Here is a 21,919-nt window from a genome sequence, read left to right as displayed (position 1 = left end):
AAAGCCAGGTCCATCTGGTTTCAAAACTTATGCTCTTAACCCATCAATGTGTTGTCCACCCACATGTATACCACTGAGCTCCAGGCTAAGGGTGACATAGAAAGGGTTTAGTTAGGGTCCTTGCCCTCCAGGAGTTTTTAACCATAACTGATACATTTACATAGATAGCTCAGGGTGGGGGCTGTGTCATATGACCATATGGTAGATGTGATAGGATTTTGGAGCCATGAGTGATCCGTTATGAACAGGCTTAACACACAGGTAGAAAAATCTGGCCCGAGACTTGAAAACAATAAGAATTTCTATTGGTGGACTAGGTGAGAAGACAGTCCAGCCAAGGAAAGTTATAAGTAATGGCTCAGGGGAGAATCAATGCGGGTATAGTCACAGGTAGAAGAGGGAGTTTACACAGGGAAGAAGTACGGGGAAAGAACATCAGATTCTAGTAAAGAGGCTAAATTTTATTCTCTGGGCCATGAGGACTCATTGGAGCTCTCTGAGCAAGGGAATGACGTGGTAAAGACTGTCCTCAGTGTTCTTCTAAACGTGGTCCAGCAGAAGTGAAGCCCGGGATGGGGGGAGAGCAGTCTGCAATAGTCCAGACAGGAATGAAGAAGAGCCTAAGTTAAGAGGTCGCAGAGAGAAGAGAAAGGATGGAGATGCAGATATGAAGGATGTGAATCCAAGACCGCATCTTATGAGTATTTGTTGTACTTCTCCAACTGGAGAACTAAAAGAATGACAATTAACTGTCTTGGTGGGACTATCTTAGTCCGTCTGGGCTGCTATAACAAAAATACCATAGACCGAGTGGCTTATAAACAACGTAAATTTATTTCTCACAGTTCTGGAACCTGGGAAATCAAGAGCAAGGCACCGGCAGATTCGGTGTCTGACGAGAACCTGTTTCCTGGTTCATAGACAGCTGTCCTTTTGCCAAGTCCTCACATGTCAGAAGGGGCAAAGGAGCTCTCTTTTATCGCGTGCTAATCTATTCATGAGGGCTCTGGCCTCGTGACCTAATTACCTCCCAAAAACCCCACCTCCAAATACCATCGCATTGGGGATTAGGTTCAAGGTATGAATTTTGAAGGGACACAAACCTTCAGTTTATGGCAATATCCTCGCTACTCAAAATGTGGTCTATAGACCAACAATATTGGCATCACCTGGGAGTTCATTAGACTCAGAGCATCTCAGGTCCCAGCCCAGACCTATTGAATCAAGTCTGCATGTTGACAAGATCCCCAGAGGGTTGGTATGCAGTTTGGGGAGCACCAGTTTATTTTCTTATGGAAACTACCTGTGGTCACAAAAGTTAATGTTGATCAAATTTAGCTTAGTATAGAGTTGAGCATAGTATAGTTGGTATATCGTATAGTTAATAATATATATAGTAACACAGAATGTTATATATACATATTACATTATATATAATATGTAATTTAACATAGTATAGTTAATGATATAACATAGTATAGAATCGTATAAAGTTAATTCCATAATACGTTTTCTGTATAAAATTAGTAGAATAGGGGGCTGGCCCCGTGGCCGAGTGGTTAAGTTCGCGCACTGCGCTGCAGGCGGCCCAGTGTTTTGTTGGTTCGAATCCTGGGCGCGGACATGGCACTGCTCATCAAACCACGCTGAGGCAGCGTCCCACATGCCACAACTAGAAGGACCCACAACGAAGAATACACAACTATGTACCGGGGGGCTTTGGGGAGAAAAAGGAAAAAAAAATAAAATCTTTAAAAAAAAAAAAAATTAGTAGAATAGTTTATAATTCTATGTTACAAGATGACTACAATTGGTGAGAAAAAAGAAAGAAGAGGACAAACAAACATAATCCAGTGTGGTCTGTCCAAAGGGTCAGCATCGCGGAGAAGTCAAGCAGCTGGTCAGAGAGCGTGGCTGAGAATCTGAATAGTAAACCCTAGAATAAGGTGGTTTCTGAAGCAGACCACAGCTGACTTGGGGGCGGAAGGCTCATGATGAACAACCAGGGCATCAGTGAAATTAAAAATGCTGTTGGTAAAACCAACAATGAAACACTAACCAAGCCAACATGAGTGTGCAGGGTATAGTGAAAATTTGGAGACAAGCAATTGGAGATTCTAACTGGGTCATCAGCTGAATGACCCAGGAGATGATATAAAAGAGAAGCCCTCAAAAACCAGGATTTGAAGGAAACTGGAGTGGCGTGAATGCAATTCCTCTGCTTTAGTTTGGCTGGTGGAATTTGGCTGTCCTGGTATAACCTCTCCTGGGAATTTAAAAGGCCGAATCCTATAAACTGTGAGAACTAAGAGGAATTGGTCTGGAGAGTGTCAAAAGTTGCAATATAAGAAATCTTTGAATATCCGTACCATGTCTATTGTTGATTTTCTATTTCTCCCTGAGATTTCACATTAAAACCTAGCTTTTGTACTTCTTTGGAGGAAGATTAGCCCTGAGCTAATATCCACCACCAACCCTCCCCTTTTTGCTGAGGAAGATTGGCCCTGAGCTAACATCTGTGCCCATCTTCCTCTACTTTATTTGTGGGACACCTGCCACAGCATGGCTTGATGAGCAGTGTGTAGGTCCGTGCCCAGGATCCAAACCTGTGAATCTCAGGCTGCTGAAGCACAGCACGCAACCTTAACCACTACACCACTGGACCAGCCCCTGTACTTTTTTTAAACACCATAAAAGCAGCATATAAGAATAAATGTTTTCCAAGTTTAAAATTTCACTAGTATAGCATCCTTTAAAAAGAAAACCCAACACGTGGTCTTAAGACCACCAAAAATTTCCCATTTTCACAGAGAAATTAAAAAATTATAAACTGCCTCCATGAAGGCTTCCTGAAGCTATTAAATAAGATTACCTTTTAAATGATGGTATAATCTGAACCCTTGAACTATGGTATAATTGGAACTTTTGCTGGTTACTTACATTGTCACTTCTTTTCTTTTTAAGATATTAGCAACAGCTTTGCCTACATGTGATGTGTATTTCCGGCAACAAGGAAATGATTTCATAATTGACAAAGGAAACATAATACTGAAGAGAAATCAGAAACAAAGCCTACGTGCAGACAAGCCGAGTGAGGTAACCCGTTTCTCCATGGCCTTTGTCTGTCGTCCATAAACGAATAACCCAGGTCATGAGCTTAACACCACGCCTGACCGCGTAAGAGCTCAGTCAGTATAGCCCTCATTATCCTCAGGAATAGAATGGAGGAAAGGAAGAAGCAAGCTCAAAGTAGTTAGAGCCTCTGGGGAAAACTTCAATAGGCTTCTTTCTTTTCAAAACGAAAATTTCTGGAAAGCTGGCTTCTGGAGAGTTGGAGAGTCATGTAGTATGAATTCATAGTTTCCTGTCATTTTAGTAAGGAAAGGTATGGCCCTGAGGAATGGCACTCCTCCTAGCTGGAGGAAAAAGGACATGCTGATATCCCTGGGGACAGTGCCCGGCTCATCTAGGGACAGTGCATGGCGATGCCCTAGATTCTAAGGCAGATGCAGATGGTCAGCGCCAGTGTGCGTGCCAGGATGATGCTGCCTCCTCAGAGCCCTGCCTCCAATGGCTTCATAAGGCCTGGGGGGCGGGGGGGGGACCCGAATACTGTGCAGCCATCCAACTATTATTCATGCATAGTCGGGGCCACTTTCAATCTGTTTGTTTGTTCGTTCATCCATTACACCAAGGTCTTCATTGAGTGTTCCTGTGCGCGCATACGTGAACGGGCATGTTGGAAAAGCAAACGAAAGCAGACGCTGGCTGCCTTGTTTACAAACCCAGCTCTTGAAACAGTTCTTTACACATAAGAGACCTTCTTGAGTCTTGAAATGGTTGAATGAATGACAACAGAAACACTTGGATGCAGAGCCTACACTTAAGATTGTTTTTGAGGAAATGAGCCATGTATTAAACAACGAATGTGTGGCAGGGAGGGTGGGGGGTAAGCATAAAAGAGATGCACATAACATGATCTGGACTTCAGACTCAGGAGAATTACCTCCAGCAGAGAAGGGCAGGGAATGCAGGAGGGGGTTCTTCCTCCCTCTCGGTCCATGTGCACCAGTCACGGTGGCTTCGCTCTCTCCTACTTGCTTGTATTCCCACATCATGCACCCTTGAAGCCTTCTCTGACTGTCCAGGCTCCTTCATCTGCAGTCCACCTGAAAGAGAGGAGGGGGCGGTGAGTCAGTACTCCCCTCCCCTCACTCCATGTGGCACGGGTCAGTGAGCCTAAGATTTTACTGGACATAAGTATTGCTCAGGGAATTCCTTTAGAATGCGGACTCACAGGACCATACCCTCAAGACGCTGAATCAGGGAATCTGAGACTGGCCAGGAAATCTGCATATTTGCCAAGTACCCCAAGGGGATTCTGATACGGCACTCCATGACTTTGAGAAACAGTGTTGTAAGCATCCACGACCTGCTCTCCTGACTTTTGCCTGAAATGACCACCTCTGTATTACTGATTTGCAAACTTCCACTCATCCATTAAGACTCAATTTATCTTTCTCGGACATTCCCTACTCTGACATCTGGACGTAATTAATTGCTTCCATCTCTAGGGGCCCATAGATCAGTAATGTTTAAACTTCAGGTCATACCTATTAGTAAGTAGGTCATGAAATCAATTGACTAGGTCAGCGTAGTGCAACAAAAGAATATGAAATGAAGGCATATTTTCATGTGAAACTTTTGTAAAAACATGTGCACGTGCCTGCATGCTGAATCACTGTCTTACGTTGAGTCCCCTAGAAGCATAGATTACAATGGAGATTCCGGTGCATGTGCTTTATTGAGGAAGCGCTCATCAGGAGAAACCTGTAAGAAAGCGAGGACAGAAGGCTGGGGAGGGGGAAAGTGATGCACAGATGGGGCCTGGGGTAGAGTCTCGCCTTGGCCTGATTTCCCGGGGAAACTCTGAAAGATGAACCTCACCACAGTTTCCCCCACGGAGGCCAAAGGGCCAGCCTGTCATAATCCCACGTCAGTCAGTCATGGCTGTAGACTGCCAGGGCTGATACAGAGAGCCTCCCAGATGAGGTGGCTCCCACAAGCCAAGGGCAATTCTCAAGAGAAGGAAGCAGTGGAGAACCATAGCAGCCAACAGTCACAGAACTGGTGGCTGGATAGAGTGGCCCAGTAAAAGGGACCCAGCAGTGTACTAACAGCATCGACTAAAGTCTACTCCTTGCGTGCTCAGACCCATGTGCAGGGCCCAGGGTGAAATAAAAACGCAGGGCCCCTTGTTCAAAAGTTAGGGAAAAAGGGGGCTGGCCCCGTGGCCGAGTGGTTAAGTTCGCGCGCTCCGCTGCAGGCGGCCCAGTGTTTCGTTGGTTCGAATCCTGGGCGCGGACATGGCACTGCTCATCAGACCACGCTGAGGCAGCGTCTCACATGCCACAACTAGAAGGACCCACAACGAAGAATATACAACTATGTACGGGGGGCTTTGGGGAGAAAAAGGAAAAAATAAAATCTATAAAAAATAAAAATAAATAAATAAATAAAAAGTTAGGGAAAAGGGCCATTGAAGGTAGTAAAATATAAAGCTTTTTACTTTCTTCCATAGTCTCTCTCTCGACTTGTCAGGTGTTTTCTATCTGCTATTTAATGTCATTCTAAGCAAAGAAATATTAAAAATTTAAATAATTAACGTGAATTATACTATTCATCTTTAAATCATGCAATATCAATTTTAGTTGCAAACATAAGAAGCATAACATTTCTTAATTAAACATAACATTTAACTCATGTGCAGAATCACTGAAATTACACAGTTCATACTTTGTAGTCATATATGCATGTGTATTTCAATCTTTCCAGAACAGGGAGAATGCTGCACAAAACTAACTCAACTGTTTTCTTGGGATTTTTTTTGTGTGTATGAGGAAGATTGTCATCGAGCTAACATGTGCACCAATCTTCCTCTATTTTTTATGTGGGACACTGCCACAGCATGGCTTGACAAGTGGTGTTAGGTCCGTGCCCAGAATCCTAACCTGTGAATTTCAGGCTGCTGAAGCGGAGCATGTGAAAGTAACCACTACACCACCAGGCTGGCTCCCTAACTCAGCTTTTCTTTCACTTTTTTTTTTTTTTGTGAGGAAGATTAGCCCTGAGCTAACATCTGCCGCCAATCCTCCTCTTTTTGCTGAGGAAGACTGGCCCTGAGCTAGCATCTGCCCATCTTCCTCTACTTTATATGTGGGGCGCCTGCCACAGCATGGCTTGCCAAGCGGTGCCATGTCCGCACCCAGGATCCAACCTGCTGAACCCTGGGCCGCTGAAGCAGAATGTTCAAACTTAACCACTGCGCCAACGGGCCGGCCCCTTATTTCACTTTTTGAAACGTGTTCTACGAACCCTCTCTACCTTCAGTTTACTAATGAGTAAGGAAGGACTGAAAGGGAGGGAAACAGTGAGTTGTCCTCTCTTTCTCTTTCCTTCTAGTCATCATTTGCAGCGTAAGTATTGGCCAATACAGGGAAGTAACATGGATAATGTGTTTCTTAGAATGCCTTTGCCTTCTTTCTGCTTTCAAAGCAAGTTTTGGTTGGAACTGAAAGCTTGGCTTCTTGGAGCTATCAGCAACCCTGCTTACTCAGTCATAGATGGGACATGCTTACTCTGTACTCACTTTGAGTCTCACTGAACACCTTTCTGTAGCAGGTCCACTTGAATCCTATGCTCATGGGCATCATGTGCACTATATGTGAAGGGGGCAGCAAAGAAGCAGACACGTATTGTGTGTATCTCTTCTGCTCATGAGCATGTTCCATTGTCCCAAGAGACTTCGCTTACAAAACAACTTCAAAGATAAAATTATTAATTATTTCAAAATGGTGACAGGAGAGCGCTAAACCAAGCATGAGGCCCTTCTGAGCATGGGGCGCTGGGCAACTACACAGGTTGCATGCCCATGAGGCTGACTCTGCACGTGTGCTTCTTATATGAAGTTCACTCGATGCAGGCACAGCTTCTCCAGGATTCTCACTGGCCACAATTCCTGGGGAAATTTACAAAAGAGGTTTAGTGGGACAAACTGCAGCCTCCAACCGTTTTGAGGTTAGTTGGTCCCAAGGTTTTAACTGATACCCACTATCTCCCTCCCTCCTTGCCACCCATTCTAGATTCCCCTCATCCCCAACTGGCACTTCTGCTAGGTGGGGTGATCCAGACCCTCATCCCTCTGGGGTCTGAGACCATGGGTACCACATCGTTATCAGGCCACATGTATGGGAGAACCAGAGGTGCCTCAGTGGATCACCTCAGTGCTGTACATATTCCCAATGTACAATGTCCCAATTATACGGCAACCGCCCTCCCAGTTAGGGTAATTCCTTCCCGTGTCTGCTGGTCTACTGGCATGAGGGGCCCAAGTGGCCATGCAGCAGCCATAGCTTTAAGGTTAGTGGGATCCTTTGTCCTTGCCCAAGAATTAAGACAGCTAGACCCACAGAGCCTAAATTTGCAAGGACAAGAAACCCAAATTCCTATGGTCACTGGGAGTGACAGTGAGCTTGGCTACTCCTACTTTGTTCTCAACCCCGCGTTTTCTTCCTATTGGGGACACAGCATCACATATGGTTTAAGGAATAAATAATGTCCTGAAAAATACAGTACCATCTCCCAGGGTGTCATTTCTAAGCTGGTGAATCTGATGTGTCTTAAAGGGGCCCCATTCCACTGCCATCTCGGGTCACCATCTTCTAGATGGCATGGTTTGTGTAGGAGTGGTGGATCCCAAAGTCATATGACCACTGCTACACTTCTTTGGCTGTAAAGTGGGTCCCTTGGGTTGAGGAGTTGTTATGTTTTTCCATGTGGTGAATCAGATACTTTATGAGCCCTCAGAGAGTCATGTTGACCAAGGCCTTAGAGTGTCTGATTCTCACTATGGGAGACCACACAGCATTGCCTTGGACCAAGGCACCCATTTCACTATCCTTCAATATAGGGGATCGGTGTGATATTTTGTGGACTATCTGCATGGTCCAGATCCTTTTGGGCTATATTCTTACAGGGAGCAGGAGATTTAACAGGCTTGGAGCAAGACTGAATATACGCTACTGCTCATCCCAAGTGACCCCAGATTGCTTCTGTTCCTTCTCCTTCATGGGCATGGAAAGGAGTACATTTTGCATTTCCATAGCTGCATATCATGCACCACATGGTGTTTTAATCGGCTCTGGTAAAGCTAATCCATCCTGCCCAACAGCTGCAAGTGAGGCTACGACTTGGTTAAGTTTGTATTAAATTTGTGATGGGGATATGGTGGGAACCACCACCAAGTCTTGAGAGTGGCACTCTGAAGATTTCTCTGATTTCAATATTTTTTTATTTCCTATCTTGGCTTGGTGGGGAGGAGGGCAAGCTTTTACTTGGCATTTCCTACCATAAGAGCTCTTACCTTACAGGTCAAAGATCAATGGACACTGCTAAGCAGATCCATTCCAATTACATATTCAGGAATTGAAGGAAATGATCAATGGGCAGCTCAGTAAACCCAGGGAACCTACTGTGAAAAGGATCTGGGCCAGGACTCCATGTATTGCCTGACCCTCATGCACCCCTATTCTACTGGGGAGACCATGATGGTACTTTGGGTACCTGGCTTCAGCATCAACTCAAATCCTATATCAAATCCTGGCCCTTGAAAGATCTAGGTATTTCTCCTTCCCCAATGGACTCAAGTAAATAACCATAGATCTGTTTGGGAAGTAACTGAGAGAATCACACTGGCCGTGGTATTGGAGTGTCTTTCCTCATGGGGATCTGGCTTTTCATTCAGTCACTGGGTTCTGGATCTGAGAAGTGGCTCATATCTAGAAACTTGGCAAAGGATCATGTCTTTGCATTGGGACAGCTGACCTCAGCCTTCGCTAATTTATATTTGATCACTTTTGATTATATAGATTAAGCAATACTTTTGTTGACTGCTCATCGATCTGGTTCTTAGGAACGCCATATTCTATTAACCATCTTCGTAGACGATTCCTCTGGGTCAGTCCCCCTTGGCTCCTATTCCAACCTTGCTGCCCATTATAATAATTATCTGATTCTTGCTTTTAAGAGTTAAGTGCTACCCAGACTTTGATAGTCTAGGATCCTATCCTCCACATTGATACAAGGAGCTCAGCTTTGTAGCAGTTTATCCTACCAGCATATAGAGGATACCCAATACTCAGCTTCTCAATGATGCTGGTGCCGCCCCCTGCCCGTTCATTCTTTACTGTCTTGATAAATGGAGTATCCTCCAGACCCCCTAAGGAAAACTCAGGTGGTGGGCTTTCTGTCTTGTATCCTAGATCTATCCTAGCATGCCTGCTTCTTTGAGCCGTATATCCTTTCCTCCACAGCCTGCTACGGCAGTTCTGCCACCCCTGCTTCATTTACTCTGGGCGCAACTTTTGCTAAGCTTCCAAGAGCTACTCCAGCAACGCATTAGGTCTCTCTCCCAAGGCTCCAGGGCCCTTGCCAGGCTGTTACATCCTATATCACCAGTGACCCCAAATCAACAAGCTCTCCTTATTTAGTTTCATATTCTGCTCCCTTGGTCTAGCACCCTCAGGATCCACAGCCAGCCATTCTCTCCCAGTTGCTGCTGGTACGTGTTAGCCAGGTCCCTCTCAGATATCCAGCAATTTCCCCGTCAGATCACGCTGAAACTTCACGCGAATTATCAGGCAAGTGGTCAGGAGGGGTGGTACAGGCAGATCTTGAAGAAGGTACACATGTTCCTTTAAGGCACCTGCATCACTTGAGATTTCTGCATTGTCTTCAGATGTGGCAGGGGTGGAGTGGAGGTGAGTAGATTACTTCTGTAGTCTAGGAGTGCTCAGGTGAACCTCAGGGTTCAGGACTCATGTCTCAAGGTCCCACTGCTTCCCTGTGAAGGGCCTGACGTTGGCAGAGGTGACTTACCTTGGCTGAGAACTCAGCCTTCTCTGAAGTTCTGCAACCCTCACATCTGAGTCTTGTGCCTGGTCTTCAGCTCTTCCTGCCTCCAGCTAAAGGAGATGAGAGTCTCTTTAAATGCCTCCAAGGAGGCCCTCTGATTATCACAATTTGCTTTAAATTGGTGCTTGTTTGCCCTGAGCCTGTCATCTGCTCTCGGCAAAGCATCAATGGCATTCAACAGCAGCCACCTATTTCCTCAGTTCCTGTAAGCCCTATTTCCCCCATATCTCTCAACGCCAGAAATATGGCTCCCGTCAGTGCCTCCCCTTCCCGCTTTATCCTGCCCCAGTTCTCCACAGGTGACAGTTTTAGCAATTGCTGTGCACGCCAGGGATCCTCAGTACCTTTCACACTGGGTCCTCACAGCCAGCTGAACAGAAAATGATCCACCTCCAGAATTGCATCTCAGAATCTTCTTCTAGGTAAACTGTCTGGTACCCACTGTCTCAGGCCAGGTGCCCTAGAAACAAAGCCTGAGACCAAATTCAGGTGCGTGTGATTTATTAAGGAAGTATTAAGAGAGTGAAGGAAACAACATAGAGTAAGATGTGGTCCCGGGGAAAAAAACCTTGGATTGATCCACAGAGGAGCTCAGAAAGAAATTGCAGCCAAAGCTGCCCAGCCCCCTAAGACGACAGACCAGCCTTATATACCCTGGTACCAATCAGGAAATATATACCCTGATACCAATCAGGAAATCCTTGGCTGCAAGGCCCCGCAGGGGTGGGGGTGGGGTGGGGTGGGCTGTGGGAGGGCAATTCTATGGAGAAGCGGGGCAACTGTGAACTATTACAAGCCACACATGCCACAACTGGGGGATGGGTGCACCACTCAGGTAAAGGGGATCTGGGGGGTCACCTACAGTGTCTATTGCCATCGTGAGAGTATTTTTGAAATGTTTGAAAACGTTGCATATAGCTGAGTTTACATATACCTCTGTCTGTTGAAACCCAATCTGGCGGTATAGTCTCTTATTTACATTTCAGTCTCCCGTGCAAGATTCTACACTCCTCTGTGGCAGGGACTCTGTCCCATTCATCTTTGCATTCCTAATTCAGAGGCTGGCATTGAATTGTGACTAAATCAACGTTTATCAAATGAAGAGTACTTTGGGGTAGGTCACAGAGCAACTTGAACTCCTGGCTAAGCAATTTGGGCGTGATTCCGTTGGCAGTTAGAAAGTATTTGAGATGCTTGTTGGCAGCAGTGCGTAATGTGTGTTGGACTAGGGAGCGATGGAGAGAGCAGCCAAGAAACTGTTGCAGCAATACAGGCAGAAAGTAGCAAGCGGTGGCATTCCGATGGAGGCTGTGAGCGTGGAGGGGCAGATGTAGAAGTCATTAAAGAAGTGCTATCTGCAGGATCCAGATGACCCCAGGCTGCCATCCAGACTAGAGACTAGCAGGGATGCTAATCAACTGAGCGTGTTGGGAGTTTTGTACCTACATGCCCCCTGGCAGATAGAAGAAGAGCATTTCTCATGTTTGCATGGAAGCAATATCTAATACGTCCATGTGGGTTTCCTCATTGTCATGCATAATTAGGAGAAATCTGTGAGTAGGGATGGGAATATTTTGCTTCTCTTCATATTTTGGCCAGAACTGCAAGTCTTATCTGAGAAAAGCCAAGGTCATCCGTGTGGAATTTGCTCGCTTCATTAGCACATGGGCTGCTTAAAATTAAAGTGCTTTCAAATCAATCATTCTATACAGTAACGTATGTTCCAAAACTGCAGATTCCACACGTTTTTCTCGGCTGTATTCTGGACTGTATCCTGGTTGGAATAATTTATCCATGACTCAGATGGATCATATACCCATCAGGAAATAGATGTTTTTCTTCTTTTCTGAGCTCTTCCAGGCCTTGACTGTAGGCAAAGCTATGTACATTCCTCTCCAATTTTAGGGCTCGGCGACTTTCGGCCAGGTGCCTGCTGATCACGGTGTTTTCCCAGAGCCGGTTCCTGGGAGCCCTGTTACCTGGACTGGGCCTGGATTTGCCAGGGTTCTCCCTGGGGCTGGCTTGAGATTTACAGTCAACAACATTCCCTCTGCCATGGACTTCGCTGTTGCCATTCGCTATGAAACTCAGGTACCCTTTAACTTCAACTTCTTCGTGGTAAAAAACTGAATGAAATACGTTCTCGAGCTGAGTATTTCCATTCCTGTCTTGCTAGATAAGTTCCTCGTAAAATGATTTGCCAAAAGTAGAACATCTGGACTCCATTATAAACCAAAGCGTTTCCTAAAGACATTAAAGCAACCCAGAGAGCCGTAGGCACACATGCTCTATTCCACGGAGAGAGCTAAAGTCGGAGTTATATATTTAACTGTGAGGACGTGGTGATGGAATGTTTGTGTAAGAATAATAAATAATGAAAATAACGCAAATCTCGCTCTCCTGGGACTTTTTTTTCTGAAAATTTTATAAACTAACATATGTGCACAGATTCAGCCTCAGAAGGATGCAGAAGAGATCGTTTGCACTTGAATTTTACCCTGAAACAAGAGAAAAACTAAAAGCAGGCTGCTCCTCTTGCCCCCACCACCTTGCCACCCCTTCCGCCTGCCTTTGAGAAATATCTGAAACAGAACAGAAACCAAATTAGAAAAGTATTTGATCGAGAGCAACAGATCTTAACCTTTTCTTTGCAGGAACTTTTCTTTGATAATCTGAAACCCCACAGACCCTCTACCCTGAAAAGTGTTTTATGTGACTGTGGGGTGGTCTCAGAGTCCCAGCAATCCCTCTAGGGACCTCATTCTGGAAGCGCTCACTGTGTACTGTATGACCAGAGCTGCTGACCCACTTTCAAACTCTTGATGTGACATAATTCTCTATTTCTCACTTAAAAATGAAAGCCAAGGGACTTCAGTGAACTTTGACCTGGTGAGTATGGCAAGAAAGTCATTAAAAATATATACATATGTATATTAATTTTTCCATGGAGAGGACGTACCTCTGACAGCTTTTTTTTTTTTTTAAGATTGGCTCTGAGCTAACATCTGTTGCCAATCATCTTTTTTCCTTCTTCTCTCTAAAGTGCCCCAGTACATAGTTGTATATTCTAGTTGTAGGTCCTTCTGGTTCTGCTATGTGGGACGCCACCTCAGCGTGGCCTGATGAGCACAGCTAGGTCCACATCCAGGATCAGAACCACTGAAACCCTGGAACTCCAAAGCAGAGTGTGCAAACTTAGCTACTCGGCCACAGGGCCGGTCCCTGACAGCTTCAAAAAGCTTCTCCAAATTGTAAGGCTTCCAGAGTATAGCTAATTAGCATATGCTATAAATATGTTTATTTATACACATGTAAATATATCTACTAATATAATAATTATTAAATGTAATTTATATAATAATATATTTATGTAATAATATGAAAAATTCTATATCCTTTTGTGGAGAATTTCGAATTTTTACTTTTGTTCTATGATCCAAGGATGTGATGAATTAATCAACTCTTTGGGAGACAAAGGTTAAAAATTAGACCTGGCAGGAGTGCCAGTGTTTTTCTGGGCCCATGAGCTGTAGCAATGGCCAGAAATAATATTCTTTCTACCTGGATCACAACTCAGGCGCCAGAGAGTTGAGTCTGACAGGAAACCTCTAAGATTTCTTTCAACTCCAAAATTCTATTTTCCAAGCAGGCTGTGGGTTGCAAATTTGATTCCATGCACTATCCATTCGGTATGTTTGTGCGTGCATCCTCATGGGCGCATGCTTTTATGTCATGTCTGTTTAGTCCGCAGATGACTGGGCTGTCCAGATCATGGTCAACCCCCCCAGAGGGAGCAAGCACTGTACACGCAAGACCCCATGGCCGAAGCCTCAGTCTTTTGCCTTACCAGCGGCTTCCAGGTATGCTTGGGACCTGTCCCCAAACACTGAAGCTTTCTTGGAACCTCCTTCATCTATCAACAATTTGTATCCAGGAACTAAGTGGGAGAAGAGATGTATTAAAGGAGACTATAACATTTCCTAAGGGGTCACTGTGTGCTATGCCGTGCTTTACACTTAATATCACATTTAATCTTCCTAACGACTCAATGAGATAGATCTTGTCTTCACCAGACGAGGAGGAAGTTGAGAATGAGAATACTTAGATGATGCCCAAGTCTCACCACTAATGTGTGGCAGAACCAGGATTCCAGGCCAGATCTCCTGACTCTAAATCTTGAATGTTCCCTTCCCATTCCCGAGATGGCCTGGAGATGTGAGAAAGTGAAATGCTACAAGACAAAGACTAAAATATTCAGCTCGAGTTATCTCAACAGCTGAGAATCTATGAAGTGAAAAGCTACTAATTTTGAGGCCACTAATTTTAGCATGGTAGGTAGGATGAAGAACATTCGTTCCATCCTTTTCCCAGAGCAGTCATGGCGACCCATGGCCAATAGTTTCTAAGTCTTTGCTATTTGGCACAATCCTATGCAAGAGCCACGGAGAATCTGAGTGCAAATTTATTGTCTACCCAACCCACCTGAGCTGGTCTAGACGTCGACCTGGCCTCTGCCTCACAATGGAACCCATTTCACAGCGCAGGTGGAATACTACCAAATGCTATGGCCACTTCGGTTATATAACTGGACTTTTCTCACTGAACTTTTGCTTGATTTCTCTTAATACAGAATCGTGCTGCTTCCCACACCCATCTGTTTAGAACCAGATGTACAATATTCCATAGATGTCTACTTTTCCCAGCCTTTGGAAGGAAGGTCCCACGCTCATTCACACATTCTAGTTGACTCTGTAAGTATCATAGAGCTTTGTGGGGGCCCCCTTCTAAACTGGGCTCCGTTATAATTCTGCTTTTAGACTGTGGTGAAACGTTTCTTGAGAAGTATGTGTGTTTATTTCACTAGAAAAATCACCTATTCTCTATAAAAGTCACCTAATAAAAATGGTAAATCTTACAAAATAGTATGTGCCAGTAACGATTTGAAGTGTTTTACATGTTCTTTTGTTTAATGTTTACAAGAACTCTGTGAGGTAGGTACTGTCATTGTCCCCACTGTACAGACAACAGAACTGAGGCAGAGGACCACAGAGCTAGTGAGTGAGGAGTCAGGAATCAGAGCCAGACTGCCTGATTCCAGAGTCCCGGCTCTGAGCCCCTGTAGCACACTGGCATTACAGAAAGTTTGGGGAGAAATCCTATCACTTTAATTATTATCATCTTATAAGTTCCCATTTTATACATACTACGCTTTTATATTGTAATCAGAGTGCTCATACAAGTATGTAAATAAATTTTTTTCACTTCACGTTATACTATAAGCATTTTCTTACGGTGCTTAAGCAGTTTTATCATTTTTAGGAACTTTATATAATATTTCCTTGAGTGACTTCTTCCAGTGTCCTTCCTCCATAGACGTTTCTTCTAAAGGTCTCACTCTGTTCACAACTTCTGGCCCTGGCTTGTTGGTGGACAGAGTTGGGGCACTGAATAAACTTAAGACTTAATTTACTTATCTATTGCCCTACTCGTGGTCATTTTAAGTTGCTTCTATTTTTCACTACTCTGTATCATTGGTCCATATATTTTTTAAATGTTTTAAAATATAGTCCTGCTTTACCCAAGGTTTTATGGCTCTTGAAATAATTCATCAAATTATTTTCTGGAAGGTGTTCTCCAATTAATTTTCAGAATCATTGGTAATGTATGAAAGTACCAGTTTCATCCTGCTTTGGCAGAATTGTATACAATTGTGTGGAATTTTTAAAAATAATTTGGTGGGTAAAAATCAAATTGCTTTGTTAAAATTGCATTTTTAAGTATTTGCAATAATCTTCTAATATCATGACTTGACTGGCAAACTACAGCCTACATTGTGTCACTGGGACTCAGCCATGCCCGTTTGTTGACATGCCTCTATGGCTGCTTTCAAGCTACAAAAGCAGAGTTGAATAGTTGCAACTCAGACCTTATGGCCTCAAAGCCAAAAATACTTACTATCTGGCCTTTTACAGGAAGTTTCCTGGCCCCTGTTTTAATTAGTTGTATATCCATATTTTGTGAATTGTGTCTTCAAAGTTCAATTTTAACCATTGAACATTTTGAATTTATACCCTGGGACTTTGTTATTTCATCATCTACTATAGAATTCAATATGAGGCCAGTATATCTCGGATTTTATTCAACAAGTTCACCTATTATAACATCAAAAAAAGCCATTGTTTTAAGATTATTTTACCAAAGGTAGGATTGCAAGATTTGGCAAAATTGAAAAGGAAGAAAGACAGGAGAGAGAGAGGGAAGAAAGAAACAGGGCACTAAGTTATATTTGAATATCGTATAAATATTTCCCAAATAGTGCCCTCAAATATTGCGTGAGACATACTAAAAATTATTCATTGTTTCTCTGAAATTCAGTTTTAATTGGGTGATTTGTATTTTATCTGGCAACCTTAACCAAAGATGGTCCAAATCCTGCACCCAGAGAGCTGTGTAATATTGTGGTGAGTTTCTGCCATATTATGGTGGAAATGAAGTGGAAAGTAGAAACATACTCTTGAATGGGAAATTTAAACTATCGTGATTTTTCTATCCACATAATTCACATTCTCTGCTGAGGAGCTTTCAGTAGAGCTGTGCTCATGAACGAACATGGGAGTTACAAAGAAAGCACATCAAATCCAACGGGTTTAATTCAGGGAAAAAAGCTAAAAGTCGTGAGCCCAGGCAGAGTAAAGAAAGGGACAGGAAGAAAATAATGAGATCTTAAATAACGAAGAGATGTTACTATAATAATAGTAACAGTCATGACACTCAAATGTGTAAGAGCCAAGGTACTCCTCATTTTAAATAGATATTCTAAATATTTCTAAACTTTGTCAATTCTGAAGATTATCACTTGATGCTGTGTCAAATGCATCCATCCAAATTATCCACTCATCACCCACTCACTGAGTGTATATGTGCTGGGGCCTGGGGTGTAAAACATGCTTTTTATAGATGCATGATGTAAATGGATATTTGAAATTAACTTAAAAGTGTATCCATTTGATCAGTTTTCACACAATCATTCTCTTGTATATGGAGGTGAAAACCCTGAAACCTGAATAAAAATTGAGAGCAACCCGATCTTGGCAAACTGTCCAAAACCTCAGAGGAGGCCCCGGCTTCCTATCTTGGTCAGATTCCCTAAAAGCAGAAGGTGCTACAGGGGCTCAGGTGCACCTGCTTTACTGAGGGCCTGCTCGCAGGAGAAGAGGCGGGAGGGGGTTAAGAGAGGACAGGAGAAGGAACCAAGTGAGGGCGTGTGTCCACCGAGCTGTAGCTCCAGCCTAACCCCACTGGGAGTTCTGGAGCAGGAATTGCACCCCAGAGTTGGTTTCACCTGGAGGTAAAGTGGCATCTAAGTGTGCCCGAGTCATTGGCCACAGCCTCACCGCCATCCCATCCCCAGTGAGTGCATTAACTCCTGGACAAGGTGGCAGAGTCCAATTTTCTGGAGGAGGGGACAGTGGTGAGCCCATAGCAGCCAATGCCAGAGCAGCGCGCAGATGGGAAGATCCAAGCAGGGCACCTATAGTGTCCCCTGGAATCCCTGACCCAGGATGCCCAGTAGGAGAAAGTCATTGCATATTTTATAATCAGACAAACGCAGTTATTTCCATACCACCAGTTTTGCTGCTCTGGGAAGCCCCTTGACTGCTTGGGATTTGGCTCTTTCAAAGTTCATTCTTCTCTGCAGCCAGATTAATATTTGTGTCTAAGACTAGGATGCATTACCAGGAAGACCAGAGGAAAGCTTTGCTCAACCCTGGATGTGTCTTCTGCACAAATACCGTTTCTTTGTTTGGCAAGCAGAGTGAGATAGTTAAAAAAAATTTTCAGTCACCCTGATTACATGACACGTGCTTCCAAAAAATGTGTTTAGAGTCAAAAGTATATTAGGCATTCCAGAATGTAAAACTGCCATTCTTCTTTTAAAGAGTGGACTACACTTGGTAAACATAAAGTCCTTAGAAGTTTCTAGGAGAAGTGAGTCATGGCATTACAAAATCCTCTAGTTGACAGGGACTCTCGTCTTCTGTTCTATCTTCTTGGTGCAACATGGCCAACTCTGAACTGGCTCAGACCAATAGCTGTGAGTGATTAATCCCTGGCTGGCTGCCTACATCCCAACTAGCCCATCTAGCTTCCCTCTGTGTCTCTCCCCACTTGGTTTGTGATTGGAGAATGCAGAGGCATTTTAGTATCAACTTAAAGATACAAGACTAGACACATATATGGACTTCTTTATGGAACAAAGTTTTATGAAGCACTTGTTATGAATTAGACACTGTAGTAGGTGCAGGTGTAAACCAGACAAGCACCTTCCCTGACATGGGGGGCTTATTCTCTAAGGAGAGAGGCAGACAGTTACACGGGAAATGACAATACAGTGTGAGAGGTACTGGGAGCTGTGACAGGTCACTGAACTGGAAATGTCAACGTGGCTTGAGCAGTGGTTCTCAACCTCAGCTGACCCAACCTCCCCTTTTTATTACAATGTTTTGTAGCTCTCTACACTCTCCTGAAATGAAATTAATAGGCATTATGTCCTGTGTGCACACATAACTTTCAAATAATACCAATGGAATGTGCAAATATGGAGGAGAAATAAAAGGAAAGTAATTTATAAAAAAATAATACGTACTTTGATATGTGCATGCACTGGCAGGGATACACCAGAAAGCGTAATGAAGTAGGGAGATGCTTATACATGTAGGATCATTATATGTGACAGCCATGAAAGCCATGTGTTGTATACATGTTTAACATGTCCCACAAACATAGACTAGGGCTTTCAACTCATAATTATAAACAAGAATTTCTCCTTCCTGGCTGTTCAATGGAACATTCAAAAACTGTAAGGGACATGGGATGATTTTCCTTTTTGTGGGAATGGCTAGTATTTCGGATCCCCACCCACGAAATGCCGGTGACACACCTACCCCAAGCGCAGGACAACCAAAACCACCCCTTGGAATTTCCAAAATGCCCCCTAGGGGGCGGTACCTCCCAGATTGAGAACCATTGGGCTGAGAGGTTGCAGGGTAGCAGAATGAAAAGAGATTGAATTTAGGTTTTATCCTAAGGCAATGGGAAGCCACTGAATGTTTTTAAGGAGGAGATTATCTGAACAAACTGCCTTTTAAAGAATCACTATTTTTATAGGGTAGAAAATTGATGAGGGAGATGGATGGCTTCCAAGAGTGAAAGAGGGGAAGTCTGTTAGGCTGCCACTATGGTAATCTAGGTGACCTAAATTAGGGAAGTGACAGGGAGATGAGGAGTAATAAATGCATCCTAGATGTATTAAGAGATCAGATTGACCAGGCTTGCGAAGGACTTTATGTGTGGGACGTTGGGTGGGTCGGGAGTGTGATGATGAAGAGGTGGGCATCAGAGATGGCCTTCGGTTTCTACCCTGAGCAGCTCGGCAGATGGTGACATGATTTCCTGACCACAGGCCAAAAGGAAAGTAGGCTTCATGTGGTTTGGTTTGCAGTGTGTGGGGGACAACCAATAGGCTTCTCTGTGCATATCTGAGGGCCACAACTGAGACGTGGGCAGGAGACATAAGTTCAGATGTCACGAATCTATAGATGGTAACCAAAGACACAGCACCGTCAAGGTCACCTGGGAAGTGGGTGTGGAGTAAGAAGGGGGCCCATGAGAGAACCCTGAGGAACCCCAACATTTAGGGATGGGTAGGGGAAAGGTATTGCATTGGCGTGGAGAGTGACTGGGAAAGGAGGCAGTGAGAATGGCAAGGAAACAATTTTTCAAGAAACTTGGCTGTCAAGGAGTCAAGGGGCAGAGACGGGGCAGTGGCAGGAGGAATATATGAGATCAAGGAGGTGATTTTACAGATGGGAGAGATTTAAGCACATTGATATACCAGTTGAAAAGAAGAGATTAAAGGAAGAAAGCACTATCCATGGAGAAGTGTCCTGAGGGCAGAGACGACAGGAGCGGGACATCTGGTCCATGGCATGCCTCTTCTTCCTGAGCGAGCGCCAGAGTCACAGAAGGGGCCAGTGCCTGTGGGACAGGAGTTAGGGAGGCAAGAAGTGGGAGGGGAGCTCTGTCCCACTGCTGATGTCTGTGTTCTCTGGGAAGTAAGAGAAGGAAGTGGCAATGGCATGCGCCTACAGAGCAGGAAGAACAAGTTCGGGGGTTTGAGAAGCAGAGACGCTTGGAGGTAGTCATTCAGGGTTGAGATTCCACCCAGTGGTGGGTCCAAGGACATACAGAAAAACTGGAGAGGGCTGAAGTAAGGGACCACGGAAGCTGGTTTCAGAATGGACAAAGCCAAAAGACCAGGGGAGAGTTATCTGTGCCATCAGTTCGCTCTCCTAACTTGACCGGCTGAATTAAAACATTTTAATCGTTTATTCCAAATTATTTAAAACTTTTTTAAGGCTATTTTTTCCACCAGTTGTGGACCGACTTGGTGTGAATAATCTGCTGTACTAACATGTTCTCTACTATGTCATCCAAGGCGTTAATAAACATTTTAAATAGTATTAGGTTATAACAGAAAATATCTGCTCAAGAAACACAACTGTATAGCTTTTCTTCACATAGATATTAAACTATGGATGAGTCCTCTTTGAGAATAAATACAATGATGCGTTTGTCCCCATAAAGCTGTATAGTCTAAGCCAGCAATTTCCAAAATGCATCTGTGAAATATTGAGTTTAGGATGTTGGTAAGTATTATTTGAATATAGGACCAAGTGGTGAAATAAATCTGGAAACACTGAGTATAAAAAGTATCTTCCTTGCAGGACTTCTCAGAGCCTTTGATATGTTAATCTATTCTGTGAATCTCCAAGAAGCAGATATAGTTTGATGTAGAACACTGCTGTTCATATGTAGTTGAAAAAGACAAAACTTTTTAAAGGAGAATTTTGTGGTATTAAGAGTTCTACCGTAACAGTATGGACTGCACTAAGCCATGATTTCTTAATTTATCACAAGTAGCCCAGTTAAAAATCTTTCAAATCTGACAATGTATTAGCAAGTAAAAATATAATAATAAGGACAGTAAAAAGATAAAGGCTTATTTTACTTTCTTTGCTGTAAGTCAATAAGCATGAATATTTAGTTAAAGATTTCTTAACTAAATAGAAAATCTTAAAATCTTGAGTCATAAGCAATTTAAAGGATTGCATAGAGTCTCTTTGCAGCCATTATTCTCATAAATCTATTCATTTTTATAACTGGAATCTCGAAGAGGAGACAGTTCTGAACATAAGTCTTCTTTTCTCATTATTTCAAAAGCTTGGTCTTATTCCCCAAATCAATTCACTGGAGAATTTCTGCAGCGAGCAGGATTTAGATGAATATCAGCTGCACAACTGTGTTGAAATTGCCTCAGAAGCAAGACCTCGGGTGCTCCCTTCTGCGTGTGAAAGGCTCATAGTCAGCGTGTCTGCCAGGCTGCACGAGGGGGCAGTGGGTGAGTACCTATTGAATGAGCGCTACTGGAGCGCTGCTGTCTGCATGAATGCTTTTTGGAATGTGAGTGGATCGATTTAATTTATTTTAGCATCTACTCCGAACGACCAATGCAAATACCAATTGCCCAATGATTAGGTACACAGAGCGGTCTGCTAATGTGTGGGAATCATAATGCAGTAGAGAAAGTGTATAAAAGAGGAGACGTGCGGTAGCATTGGGATGCTAGATTGCTGGATCAATGGTCCTAAAATATTTCTTTGGAATCCTGGAATTTTAGGGCTGGAATGAACTCTGCACACCATCTTTCATCCCCACACCTTCATTTGATAAATGAGGCTATCAGGGTCCCAAAACGTTAGATAACGCGTCCATTTCACTAAGCGAGAGAGCAGGGTTCTTACGTCAGTACTTTTGAATTTGGGGCTGGATAATACTTTAGTTTGGGTGGGGGAGGTGGTGCTGTCCTGTGCATTATAGGATGGTT

At 43.7% G+C, this 21,919-nt stretch overlaps 1 protein-coding gene across 11 annotated transcripts in view; it reads left to right on the top strand.

Moving 5' to 3' along the window:
* LAMB4 (laminin subunit beta 4) overlaps positions 1 to 21,919 on the top strand; it is a 111,742-nt gene that overhangs the window by 46,043 nt on the left and 43,780 nt on the right. For 7 of the 11 annotated variants that reach the window (XM_070615365.1, XM_070615361.1, XM_070615364.1 and 4 more), the window contains 5 exons: positions 2,965 to 3,096; positions 11,878 to 12,063; positions 13,717 to 13,832; positions 14,603 to 14,723; positions 21,256 to 21,433. In XM_070615365.1, the coding sequence (XP_070471466.1) occupies positions 2,965 to 3,096; positions 11,878 to 12,063; positions 13,717 to 13,832; positions 14,603 to 14,723; positions 21,256 to 21,433 (733 nt within the window). The remainder of the gene's footprint in view (positions 1 to 2,964; positions 3,097 to 11,877; positions 12,064 to 13,716; positions 13,833 to 14,602; positions 14,724 to 21,255; positions 21,434 to 21,919) is intronic. The other 4 variants (XM_070615370.1, XM_070615367.1, XM_070615369.1 and 1 more) reach the window with 1 other exon arrangement.

This window comes from Equus przewalskii, chromosome 4, assembly GCF_037783145.1.
Source record: "Equus przewalskii isolate Varuska chromosome 4, EquPr2, whole genome shotgun sequence".
Lineage (NCBI taxonomy): Eukaryota > Metazoa > Chordata > Mammalia > Perissodactyla > Equidae > Equus > Equus przewalskii.
This window is presented reverse-complemented; position numbering and strand designations above follow the sequence as displayed.